This window comes from Microcaecilia unicolor, unplaced genomic scaffold, assembly GCF_901765095.1.
Source record: "Microcaecilia unicolor unplaced genomic scaffold, aMicUni1.1, whole genome shotgun sequence".
NCBI classification, from domain to species: Eukaryota; Metazoa; Chordata; class Amphibia; order Gymnophiona; family Siphonopidae; genus Microcaecilia; species Microcaecilia unicolor.
Window position 1 is genome coordinate 363,109 of NW_021963819.1, and position 13,802 is coordinate 376,910.

The 13,802-nt window shown below is 44.1% G+C and overlaps 1 protein-coding gene across 1 annotated transcript in view; it reads left to right on the top strand.

The window, feature by feature from the left end:
* LOC115459662 (ubiquitin carboxyl-terminal hydrolase 10-like) overlaps nt 1–13,802 on the top strand; it is a 185,700-nt gene that overhangs the window by 36,834 nt on the left and 135,064 nt on the right. The window contains exon 3 of the mRNA XM_030189467.1: nt 3,558–3,618. Coding sequence (XP_030045327.1) covers nt 3,558–3,618 — 61 coding nt within the window. The remainder of the gene's footprint in view (nt 1–3,557; nt 3,619–13,802) is intronic.

Genomic DNA, 13,802 nt, shown 5'->3' on the forward strand with positions numbered 1-13,802 from the left:
AACAAATGAAGATGAAATATACGTATCAGACATAAGGTCGGAATCCAATATAATCTGAAGAACAGAATCTTTTTTTTTTTAATAGGAAAGCCTAATGTTTTTTTGGATTGTATGGACTGTATGTCGCACCTACTGACCCAAATGGCTTCAGATATATCAGGATTGAGTTTAAAGCCATAGTCCCTCAGCCACGTTAAATACATATTAAGAAGACTAACTTCTGGTATAAAAGTTTCCAAGGATATTAACAGATGAATGTCATCAGCATAGGAGAAGGTACAAACATCAAAACTCTGGCTAAGAGTGAAAAGAGGGGCAGAAATAAATTGAAAAGAATGATAATTGAACCACGGGTTCTCTCGGTGAAGAGAATTTTGAGCGCCAGCCAACTTGAATGAGTTGATCAGACAAACTTGAGAAAAGCTATTAAAAAAAAAAAAACAAAACAGTTACACTAAGCATATTTAGTCTGAGTGAGTAATAGAATCTGATAGTGCTGTTTTTGACGTAATTGACTAAGGTCTACTAACACTAATATTGGTACTCTGCCAGCATCCATGTTCAATCTAATTCTGTTTACCAAAGACAGGTTTCAGTGCTAGAGCTTGTCCTGTAATTTGATTGACAAAGATGAATTGGATTGGTCTTATCCAAAAATAATATAAACTGAAGGAGGACAACCTTCTCCACAACACTGAAATGAACGGTAAGTTTGATAATGAACGATAATTTGCTTAATTGAAGTGGTCCAAATTATGCTGCTTGATAAGTAGCTGTACTCTGGCCACTTTCAACAAACAGGGAACTTCCTAGATGAAAGGCCATTGCTTGCCAACCCAACCATAAAAGTGAACAAACCATTATCGAGATCTTTCACAAGTCTAAGACAATGTGGGATTGCGTGAAGAAGTAGAAACTTGCATTGAGGACAAGATCCTACGTGGAGAGATACTGGTGTACTAGTTGAGTGCCAGAGGTGAGTAGAGACTTTACAGTATGGGGAAAAAGCGATATCAAGGCATGCAGTTGCATCTATACATACTAAACTAGGAGACAAACTAGCTTTTGAATCTGTACTATGTGCTAGATTCGAAAAGTTAACTCTGTAGGGCATACAAGTGGCTACAATTTGTCAAATTGATTGGATCTTCATAAAAAAAAAAAATCGGCAAACAATCCAATGAAATTATAAATGAACAAGGGGAAATTGAGTCTCATAAATCTAGAAATGATGTTGAACAGCCTTTTAGAATTGTTTCCACATTGATGAATTAAGTTGAAATAGTATTGTAAGCCACATTGAGCCTGCAAAGAGGTGGGAACATGTGGGATACAAATGCAATAAATAAATAAATAAATCCACTTGGCACATTGAATTTCCTTCTTATCAAACATGAGTTATGTAAAGAGTGAGATTAGCAATGCTTTGTCCTTCCTGCCACTTCCTTATCCATATGACGAAGTTGCATTCTTGGGACCAGGAAACCATGGTGATACCATAGTTGAGAATATCTCAGCTGCATAGTGATCAGTTTTAAAGGGGCCACCAAATCAAAGGCAGAGTATAAAGTAATTTCTTTCAGAAGCAGGCAGTTTAAATCAGATGGAAAACTATCCCAGTATTCTTTCAGTTGTTGAATATTGACATTTTTCAAATTGCATATGGAAATCTTTGTCTCTCTAGGTCCTACAAATGAGTATGTCTTATTGAGAACTACCTAAAGCAAACTAAATAATGATCTGACCAATGCAGTGAAAAAAAAACCCTAAATTGCACAAGTGAGTGGCCACAAAAAGAGGACATGAAGTCTAAATTCAGAGTATAGTCAACTGAGTGAGTGGGTGCATTTATATGCTGCACAAATCCTAGATCATTCATAAATCTCAAAAAGTTTGACTCGGCCATGATATTAACATTGACTACAACTAAAAAAAATATTCTCTTAAAGAAGTGAGACTTAATGGACGTTCCTCGAGTGAAGCTACAGGTGCAGTTGGAGGGTGATGAATGGAGACAAAAAAGAGAAATTGTGATTATCGAAAGTTTATCTTGAGCATCATTATCTCAGGAAAGAACAACTGTTAAGGGGTAAGACCTTTGCTGACATGCTGGGAATAAAGACAGGGGATCCCTCTTCCCCTTCTTCCCATTCTATCAATGTAAAAAAGTTAAAGGAGGACAAGTCTGAGTAAGGAGGAAGGCCTCTTCATCTTACAACCAAGTTTGCAATTTGCAACTGTTATTCCTAATATAATTCATAATTAAATCATTTACCAGAAATGCTTATATTGCAAAAGAGCAACAGTGAAGAAGGCCTACCTGTAGTGTGGAGGGGTGCAAGATCCAGAACCATGAAGATGATGCTGACGTCACCTTGGGCAGAGATGAAGGTGGTATCTGGGCAGAGCTTTAGTGCTTCAGGGGAGAGCTACATGGAGGAGCAGTCCCAGTAACTGAAATACACACCAAACAAATAGAGTAAGCAAAACCAAGCAGTCTGACAAATTAAAATGGATCATCATCCACACAAAACAGATAATTGAGGGAAATAGAATTACATTCTACAGCCTGGTCATTTTTTTTTTTTTACTTCAGAAGCTCATGGCTGTAACACTAAAGAATTTAGAGCAAGTTTTGATAAGCAGGTAAAAATGATTGGTGAGTATGATTGGTTGGTTGGATTCTAGGTAAATGCTTTTACCAGGAAAACAAATCGCCGTACTTGCAGTCCAGAAGGATTGTTTTTCTGCTTTGCTTCAGAATTTGCTGCACTTTTTTTTTTTCTCCCCTCCAACTTCCTCCAGATAACCTTGTAGATGCAACTGTTAAGCAATTAGTGTGTCAGACTTCTGGTAACATAGCCAACAGTGTTGTAAGCAAATTTTCATAGCTGAGCTGTAGGATAGATGTCTTGCAGTTCACCCACATTCTTGGGGCCCTGTTTACAAATGCATACAAGTAACTCACTGAAAATTAGTAGAAGGTGGGGATTCTTCCTTTATCTAATGCAAATATTTTATATAGAAAATGTGTTCAGCATTTTTGATAAGAGCATTATACAAATGTGTTGAGTAAAGCTAGAAATGGAAACCATGCCTAGATAACCTTCCAACTTCCCAGATATGAGCTACATACTGATATGAATCACAAAATATTATTAACCAGTGGAAAACCTGACATCATCCAGAGATGGAAAATTTCCAGGCACGTAAAAATTGGCACTTGCCCCTGGCATAGGATGAGCTACTGCAATGAAACGGGGTATAAAACGAAATACAAGTAAAAAAAAAAAATCCTTTACATTACAAAGAAACATAGCTTTTTAATCTGGTTTCTAAACATTTTGACCAGTGTCCGTTTTCTAAATATTTTTCTACCTCTGTATCTCATCAGATGCTTCATTATCTTATTTTCCTTGACTACAGAAACTCAGACAGCAGCGTTGAAGTTCCTAAATCTAAAAGTTTTGTACAGATGCATTAAGTCAGATTACTAGATTACTTTGTGTAAAATAAGACTACAATATTTATTTTGTTTTTTTTTCTTTTGCATACAGCTTCCCCCATACAATGAAACAGTTTCATTTGGTACCCAGTCCATGGATGATCTCCATGATGGTAAGAATGATTGCATCGTGTTGATCTTTAAGATTATATTCTATTTATCTACCAGAGACTATTGGATATTTATTGTTTCCATCTTTAAGAAGCAGCAGCAGTGGTAGCTCGATTCCTCAGATTATGACATTTACATATGTATAGTAGATGACCTTGGCTCCTTCTTGCTTATGTATTAGCATATTTTAGCTGTGTTGGCAGTTAACATGGCATTGATCCTTTAAACAAATAGAACCCCCTTCCTTTTCAGGCTTGCATGATGACTTGATGACAAGTGATGTTTGATTCTTCAGCTGGCCAGGATTGTTGTGGAGGCAGTGTTCACAGCCATGGGGGAAGTGGGGAGAGGAAACTAGATGAAGCACTGTGTCAGTTTGTGGTCACTGGCCAAGAACTGTTATTGCAATAACTGTGTGGACTTCTGAGAGGGAATAAAAATAGGAAAAAAATCCCCAGGCAGTTATGAAGGAATTGCCTAACAGAGGCAGGTTCCCATCTGTCTGGAGGAGCAGGGAGATACTTCTGGGTCAAGAAAGAGAAAATGTTCTATGGCTCTTTCCCTTGCCTTACTGTGATTTCAAAATGAGTAGCACTAGTACTTATTCAGAAATAAAATAAGCCTGTGCCTGCTATTTATTGAATCTGCTTAATGTCATACAAATAAAGAGGTCACCATATATTATCTGCTGCTAAAAAATGTAGTTGTATATTATATTAGAAGTAAGACTTAAAAATTCAACAAGAGAAACCTTAGTTGTACTTTTGCATGCATACTTAAGTCCATCTCCGGAATCATTCACATTGAAATCCAAGCTTCCTTATCTTGCTAGACATGTCCAGACAAGTGGGATGTGCTCACTAACAAGCAGATGGGTGCAGACAACAAAGGCTTCATTCCTAGATGGCTGTAGTTTGGATTGATGCAGCAATATTTCCCTGTAGCCTGGCTCCCAAAGGTGGAGGGTGTCGAAGTCTTGAAGGATTCCCAGGACAGGAAGAGAGGTTCTCCTGAAGCAGTCATTTATATCTTTTGGTGCGGGTAATGATCTGTGGAAGTTACCTTGACAGAGCGCTTCTTCGCTGGATGCTGCAGCTTCTAGAAGTCTCAGAGACATTGCATCAGGAGCTTGGAACAGCTTTTCTGTTATATGACCTCTGGATTGGGGCTGGATTAGTAGCCTCTGGGAATTATGCATGGGTGTCTGTGACTCCAGAATTGATCTGCTGATTCAGTCTTCAAGGCTGATATTGTGTATTGGAATTTCAGAAGACGTTTGACAAAGTACCTCATGAAAGACTCCAGAGGAAATTGAAGAGTCATGGGATAGGAGGTAGTGTTCTATTGTTGATTAAAAACTGGTTAAAAGATAGAAAACAGGAGAGTAGGGTTAAATGGTCAATATTCTCAACGAAGAAGGGTAGTTAGTGGGGTTCCCCAGGGGTCTGTGCTGGGACCACTGCTTTTTAACATATTTATAAATGACCCACATATGGTATAATTATGTATTACCTGATAATTTTTTTTCCTTTAATGCAGTAGATGAATCCAGGAACTAGTGAGTTAAGTCTGCCTACCAGCAGGTGGAGATAGAGATAGACAAACTAAAGGCAGTGATGCCAGATGGCCAACTCCTTCCTCAGTTTGTCATTCGTAAGCATTTGCCAAGGCCAGAAATATGAAACCAATAACCAGAAACCATCCTCACTATGAAAAACAGAGAACCAAATAAGAATTTCAAAATAACTGCAACTTGATCCAGAAATTGGAATCCTTTCTGTGTTCTCATATCTGTCTGAACTCTGCAAAAGAGAACCCAGAAGGAAAAAATAGCCACACTGCACGGAAAATGAAAAAACCATCGGCTGAACTAAGGAGGGATCCTGGATTCATCTGCTGCGTTAAAGGAATGAAAATTATCAGGTAAGACATAATTTTACCTTCTTTGTCACTTGCAGCAGATGAATCCAGGAACTAGTGGCATGTACCAAAGCATTCCTTAAGTAGGGTGGGAAGCCGACGCTCCCCCCGCCAACACTCCCGCCCCAAAACTCGCATCCTCCCAAGCAGACACGTCTAGCCTGTAATGCTTCGCAAAAGTATGATGGGACGCCCAAGTAGCCGCTCGACAAATGTCTTCCAGAGATGAGGCAGACGCCTCTGCCCAAGAAGCCGCCTGTGTCTGAGTAGAATGCTCTTTCAGGGCCACTGGAGACGCCTGCCCTTGTAGCAGATACGCCGCTCCAATGGCTTCCCTAATCCAGCGAGCAATGGAAGCCTTAGAAGCCGCCTCACCTCTTTTCGATCCCGACAAGAGCACAAAGAGTTGATCCGAGTGTCGAAACTCGTTACAGATCTGCAAGTACTGAAACAAGGCTGTCCGCACATCCAGGAAATGTAGCGAGGCAAACTCCCCCGGATAATCCTCTCTTCGAAATGACGGAAGATAAACTGCCTGATTGACATGGAAAGCCAAAACCACTTTAGGTAGAAATGACGGCACCGTCCGGATCGACACCCGTGCTTCAGAAAACTGCAAAAAAGGATCTCTGGAAGACACAGCCTGAATTTCAGAAATCCTCCTAGCCGAAGCAATGGCCACCAAAAACACTGTCTTAAGTGTTAGATCCTTCTCAGAAACCTTATTCAACGGCTCAAACGGTGGGGCCTGGAGGGCTTGCAGTACCACATTCAAATGCCATACTGGGCACGGCTGCCGCAGAGGAGGCCGAAGCCAAAGAGCCCCGCATAGGAAACGGACCACATCAGAGTGAGCTGCTAAAGAGGAACCGTCCAGTTTGCCCCTAAAACAAGCTAGCGCGGCCACCTTCACTCGAAGGGAATTATATGGTCCTGAAAATCCCTTCTTCCTCAGCTGCCGCTTCTCAGTAGCCAGGCCGTAAGACCAAAGTGGGAGGGATTTTCCATCTGAACTGGCCCTTGATGCAGCAGATCGGGAATCACCGGAAGTTGCAATGGTGGCTCTGAGAGTGCTCGAACGAGATCCACATACCACGGCTGTCGGGGCCAGCCTGGGGCCACTAGAACGACCGGCCCCTGATACTGCCCTATGCGGCAAAGAACTCTCCCTATCAGAGGCCACAGAGGAAAAACATACAGTAGCTGTTGTTCCGGCCATGGCTGGAGAAGAGTGTCCAATCCTGCGGATCCTGGCTGCCATTTGCGGCTGAAGAACTGGGGAACTTTGGCATTGCAAGCCATGGCCATGAGATCCATTACTGGTCTTTCTCAGTGTTGACAGATCAGCCGAAAAGCCGAGTCCAACAGCGTCCATTCTGCTGTGTCCAAAAGAGTCCGCCTAAGAAAATCCGCTTGAACATTGTCTTGACCTGCAATGTGCGCTGCCGACAGACTCTGAACATGCGCTTCCGTCCATACTAGAAGACGAGACGCTTCCATTGTCAAGGGAAGACTGCGAGTGCTCCCCTGCAGAAGGTCCTGAAAACTCAGCAGCGCATTCACAACTGCTCGCAACTGCAGACGATTTATCGACCAAGTCGCTTTGAGAGGGGTCCATGATCCCTGGGCTACTCGATGAAGACAATGGGCTCCCCAGCCTGCAAGGCTGGCATCTGTCACAACTACCATCCAATTGGGAGACGCCAGAGAAACACCCTTCTGCAAATTGGCTGACTGGAGCCACCACGCGAGACTGTCCCTGGCCCGGCTCGACCGAGGAAGGCGTCGTTGATAATCCAGTGACGTCGGCAACCATCTGTTTAAAAGGAAATTCTGCAGAAGCCGCATGTGAGCCCTTGCCCATGGAATGACCTCCAAGGTTGCCGTCATGGAACATAGTCCCACACTCGGGGAGTGTGACGACTCAATAAGGTCCATACCTGAGAAAGCAATTTGATCCTTTGCTCCTCGGGGAGAAATCCCTCCCCCGCTTTATCGGAATTGCACTCCAAGATACTTCAGACTCTGAGTAGGAACCAAATGACTCTTGTCCATATTGACCACCCAACCTAAGGATTGCAACACCGCAATAACTCTGCTGTCGTCGCCCGAATCAGCCCGAATCAGCCAGTCGAGATATGGATGCACTCGAATCGCCTCCTTCTGCAGGAACGCCGCCACCACCACCACCATGACCTTGGAAAAACTGCGTAGGGCAGTGGCCATTCCGTAAGGAAGGGCCCGAAACTGGAAGTGCTGATCCAGCACCGTAAATCTGAGAAATCTCTGATGGGGCTGCCAAATGGGAATGTGCAGGTAAGCGTCCCTCAAATCGAGAGCCGTCAAAAACTCGCCTGGTTGAACAGCAGCAATAACTGCCCTTAATGTCTCCATGCGGAAGTGACGAACCCGCAAAAGCTGGTTTACTTTTCTGAGATCGAGAATAGGCCGAAAAGACCCTCCCTTCTTTGGAACCACAAAGAAGATGAAGCACCGAACTGTGCACCTTTCGAGAGGAGGAACAGGTAAGATAGCCCCTATCCTTAGCAGGTCTCGCAAACACTGCAGAACCGCTGTCCTCTTGGCCCGCGATACACAGCGGGACTCCAGAAAAAGTCTGTGACGGGAGAGAAGAATTCTAGCTTGTAACCTTCTTGCATCACATCGAGGACCCAGTGGTTCGAAGTAATTCTGGCCCACTCTGGAAGAAACAGAGAAAGCTGACCACCGATCTGCTCTCCTCCCGAGTGTACCTGCGCCCCATCATTGGGAGGCCTGAGAGGGGGGTCCAGCCGGATGCTTCTCATTGCGAAAGGAAGAACGCTGCCCAAAACGAGGACGCTGAAAGGCTGCGTTGGACCGCCCCAAGCGATACCATCGCGTCTCTCTGAAACGTGACTTCGAGGCTCCCTGCCTGGAAATAGACTTGGGTTTATCCTCTGGAAGACGCTGAGATTTGGAATCCCCCAAATCTTTAACTATCTTTTCTAGGTCTTCCGCAAAAAGCAATTTCCCTCAGAAAGGCAATTTAATAAGCTGTTGCTTAGAGGCCATATCTGCAGCCCAATGAGAGAGCCACAGAAGACGCCGAGAGGAAACGGTTAAGGCCATGAGTTTGGCCAAAGCACGGACCAAATCATACAAGCCATCCACCAAGTACGTCAGCCCAATATCCATCAGCGACATTTGAGGAGTTCCCGGCATATCAGACTCCGAAATCGAATCCATGACGGAATGTAGCCAACTGAAACAAGCTCTAGCCGCATAAGAGCTACGAACAGAAGCTTGAAGTGTCAAAGCGGCCACCTCAGAGGCACGTTTTAAAGAGGCCTCTAGCTGTCTGTCTTGCATATCCTTAAGTGCCACACCGCCTTCCACTGGAAAGAGTAGTCTTCTTAGTGATCGCCGTCACCAGGGCATCCACCCGAGGTAGAGCAAACTGCTCTAAACGGTCCGCTGAAACAAGATACAGCCTGGCCATAGCCCTGGCTACTTTCAGCCCCCCATCCAGATCCACCCACTGGGCCGAAATCAACTCTTCAATAGCTTCATGTACTGGAAAGGCCTTAGAAGGTCGTCTGGTACTAGTCATCTTGGGGTTGACCGCCTGAGAAGTCGCAACCTCAGGGTCCTCTATATTCAGGGCTTCCAGCACATGAGAGATAAAGGAGGACAACTCCTCCTTATGGAAAATCCTCACAGTGGAAGAGTCCTCCAGTTGGTCAGTGAGGACACCGTCCTCCATGTCCTCTACCCCCGTCTGTTCCGAGAGAGCCACCACGGAGGAAGCTGCAGGTGACTGTATGCAGGACCCCTCTTCAGACCCCAAAGAAAGCCTAGGCTTTTTAAGGGAGGAGAAATCCTCAGGGGAACAACCCAAAATCTCTAGGTTACCCCCAGACCCCCCTGAGAGAATCAAAGGCTGAAGCTGTCGCAGCCACATTGGGGGGGGGGGGGGGAAGGCCCTTTTCAACAAAAATGCCTGATGGAGTAGCAAAATAAACTCTGGCGAAAACCCCTCCCCTGCAACAGAGGAGGTCGCAGCCATGGCACCTGCACCACCGCTCACAGTGTCTGACAGCCCCCCCCCCCCCAACTCCCCTACCAGCGGAGAAGAAGCTTTGCCCAAAACCGCTACCGGAGCCGGCTCCGTGACCGATTGCAAAATGGCGCGAGAATCGCCAAGCTCTGGGTGGGAAAGCATGCTCTCGGGGGAGGGGGGCACTGCTCCGTCAAGTCCCACCAAATCAGTGCACCCCGCGCTGAAAAGGCCCGCCGCCGAACGCCGTTTTCCGCATCGGGAACAGCATTTTACTGGCTCCGCTGCCATCGCTTGTCCCCGAACAGGAGCCTAGTAGGATTTACCCCCGGACTGGGAAAGCGTGGGAACTAACAACTGAGCCGAAGAAAAAAAAAATCTCCGACTCCACTTCGAGGCAGGCTCAGACAAGCAGGCAACAGAAAACAGGACTCGGACAGCAATAACAAAAACCTGCTCTCAGCAAAAACACACTTCCCTGTGCTTCTGTGTTTCTCTTTTATATAAATTCTATGGTTCTCTTTTTTTTTTTTTTTTTTTTTAGTGAGGAGGCAGAAACAGGAAAGGAACAGCAAAACCTATTCAGAGGGAATTTGAGGTGCAGCAGGGACCCAGCAACTGCTTATGCTGCCAAAGGGAACACCACCAGTCTGCCACCCCCGGCTCAAACTGGCCACCGGCCCAGGAGCACCCTCAGAGGCCTTGGGCCTAGGAGCTGGAGAAAAAGTCGTCCACCACCTGCTGAGATAGAGACATACTAACTGAGGAAGGAGCTGGCTGTCTGGCATCACTGCCTTTAGTTTGTTTATCTCTGTCTCCACCTGCTGGTAGGCAGACTTAACCCTCTAGTTCCTGGATTCATCTAGTGCAAGTGACAAGGAAGGGAGTAACTAGTGAGGTAATTAAATTTGCTGATGACACAAAGTTATTCAAAGTCGTTAAAACGCGGGAGGATTGTGAAAAATTACAAGAGGACCTTACGAGACTGGGAGACTGGGCGTCTGAATGGCAGATGATGTTTAATGTGAGCAAGTACAAAGTGATGCATGTGGGAAAGAGGAACCCGAATTAAAGCTACGTCATGCAAGGTTCTACGTTAGGAGTCACTGACCAAGAAAGGGATCTAGGTGTCGTCGTTGATGATACGTTGACACCTTCTGCCCGGTGTGCTGCTGTGGCTAAGAAAGCAAATAGAATGTTAGGTATTATTAGGAAAGGAATGGAAAACAAAAATGAAGGTGTTATAATGCCCTTTTTCCGCATCTCAAAAAAGATAGAGTGGAATTAGAAAAGGTTCAGAGATGGGCGACAAAAATGATAAAGGTGATGGGATGACTTCCCTATGAGGAAAGGCTAAAGCGTCTAGGGCTCTTCAGCTTGGAGAAAAGGAGGCTGAGGGGAGATTTGATAGAGGTCTATAAAATAATGAGTGGAGTTGAACGGGTAGATGTGAAGCATCTGTTTATGCTTTCCAAAAGTACTAGGAGTAGGGGGCATGCGATGAAACTGCAATAGTAAATTTAAAACGAATCGGAGAACATTTTTCTTCGCTCAGTGTGTAATTAAACTCTGGAATTTGTTGCCAGAGAATGTGGTAAAGGCGGTTAGCTTAGCGAAGTTTAAAAAAGGTTTGGACGGCTTCCTAAAGGAAAAGTCCATAGACCGTTATTAAATGGGCTTGGGGAAAATCCAGTATTTCTGGGATAAGCAGTATAAAATGTTTTTGTACTTTTTTGGGATCTTGTCAGGTATTTCTGACCTGGATTGGCCACTGTTGGAAACAGGATGCTAGGCTTGATGGACCTTTGGTCTTTCCCAGTATGGCAAAACTTATGTACTTATATCCCTTGACCTGTCTGAGAACTTTGTTCACATTCAGATTGAAAGTGTACCAGAGATTTTTCCAAATCTGTCTCCTCGGCAAGCATTATCAGTTCTGGGCCCTAACTTTGGGCTGGCTCCTGCTTCTAGAACCATCTCGAGGGTTGTGTTGGTTATGGCAGTCTTGGCACAAAAGGAGGGAATAATTTCATCTGTATTTGGATGACTGACTGATCCAGGCTCCAAGGTGGCCATTCACATACTGATCCAGTTGCTGGAGTTGTGTCTGCGTGGTGAATTAGTGAAGAGCTTATCTGGTGTCAGCATGAGTTCTGGAGTATCTGGATGTGAGATTTGACATTGGGGCTTCTGACCAGGATCAGAATGGACAGACTTCTTTCAGTCAATCTCAAGATCTTGTTTCTGGATTCTATGATGGTGACATTGGGGCTCATTTTCAAAGCACTTAGCCTTCCAAAGTTCCATAGGTTTCTATGAAACTTTGGAAGGCTAAGTGCTTTGAAAATATGCCTCATTGGACTTGGTCCCTTGGGCAAGAACACATGTGAGGCCCCTCCAGAAGTCTCCTTTATTTAGGTGGTCCCCTTGGTCAGAGGAGTATAGAATTTGACTGCCCTTTCAGGCCTTGGTCTGGAAAGCACTCGCCTGGTAGCATTTCCTTTGACATCTGCTCATAGACCTGGAACCCCTCCTGCCTCCGGGTAGTGGTAATGATTGATGCCTGCCTTTCAGGTTAAGGAATGCACTCTCTGGGGCAAATAGGGCAGGGACTTTGTTATTGCCAAGAGGGTGTAGTGTGCAGACATCCTGTTAATCCTAGATTTCCTGCAAGGGCGCCTCAAATGCAATCTGTTTCTGCTGTCTTTAATGTTCAAGTTGTAGTTCTTGTCACTGAGATCAAATAAAGGGTTTCTTCCTAGCAGCTCACCCAGATTTTGCATGACTTCTGAGAGGTGTTAAGCACATACAGATCCTGTGCCAGTTGGTGATGCCTCAGTGGGACCTTGCCTCAGTCTTCAACTCTGACAATCCCATCTTTCAAGCTGCCTTAATTGGTCTTTTGTTTCGCTTGCTTTATAGAAGACTGGGACAATGCAAGATACAGCATGTGTTGGATGTTTGCAGACTTCAGTACTTGATGGTGACCAGGCTTTTCATAAATCAGTTCACTGTTTTGTATTGCATAGCATTCTGCAAAACGAGGAAGCGACCTGCAGTTTCTCATTATCCCATTGGATTAAGGAGGTAGTTGAGGTGGCATCTTTTGAACCAGAGAGAGATTCTATCCTAGCTTTTGGTGCCCTCCAAGAGGGCCTAGGCTAGGGTGGTCGCCCTGGAGGATATTTGCAGGGTAGCAACCTAGGCATGGCTACTCTTTGTTAAGCATTACAGATTGGATATTCAACTAAACAGGATTGTACCTTTGGTAGGGCTGTCATAAGAGGAGTCTCATCTTCATACCACCTAGATCAGCAACTTGGGTACATCCTGCTTGTCTGGACTGACCTAGCAGGATAAGGAAGGTGAAATTTGTTCTTACCTGCTAATTTTGTTTTTTTTGAACCCTGGTAGATCAGGCTAGGTCCTGCCCAGTAAGAATAAGGCTCAACAAATTACTCTTCTTGCGAGTTTCCAGTTCTGGGAATGAAATTTGTTTCTCAGCTATACGAGTAAAGTTTTTGAGAATAAGATGCTAAGGTTGGAGAGATTGTTTGACTGGTTGCTTGTTTTTTGTTCTGTCATTAGTGTGTTCAAGTAAGGTTCTTCTTTGGCAAATATATGCTAGCAGCTTCCAGGTCTGTAACACCTTATAGTAGGGGTGACATCTCTTTAAATACATTAAAAAAAAAATCAGTCTGCTCTACCTCTGTTTGCTGGTTGGGGAGCACAACCCACTTGTCTGGCCTGGTCTAACAGGACTAAAGGAAAGGAAATTAGCAGGCAAGCCCAAATTTCATGTTAGTGACCAAATGCTTCAGTGCAAAGACAAATAGCATATAGAAAGAAATTGTTACCACATTTACATTTTTAAATCTTAAACATGAGTCTGCTTTATAGGAGTATAGCATATAAAAATCAGTTAGCCCACTTATTCTGGTGTACATTGCTAAAGATATCTCAGCAGTCAGCTGTAGAAGCTTGACTTCTTACAAGGTATAAGTCCTTATCCAAATCAATTTTATTGGGATTTATTAACCACTTTATGAAGCAATTCACCCAATGCGGTGTACAGTAAGTATAGTTTAACATCAAACTTACAATTTTGTTAACAGCATGACAATATTAAAATGTACAAGCATAAACATATGTACAATGAAAGAGGAAAGCTTGAAAACAGGCAAATTTAAACCTAATAATAATAAAAAATATACACATTTAACAGCA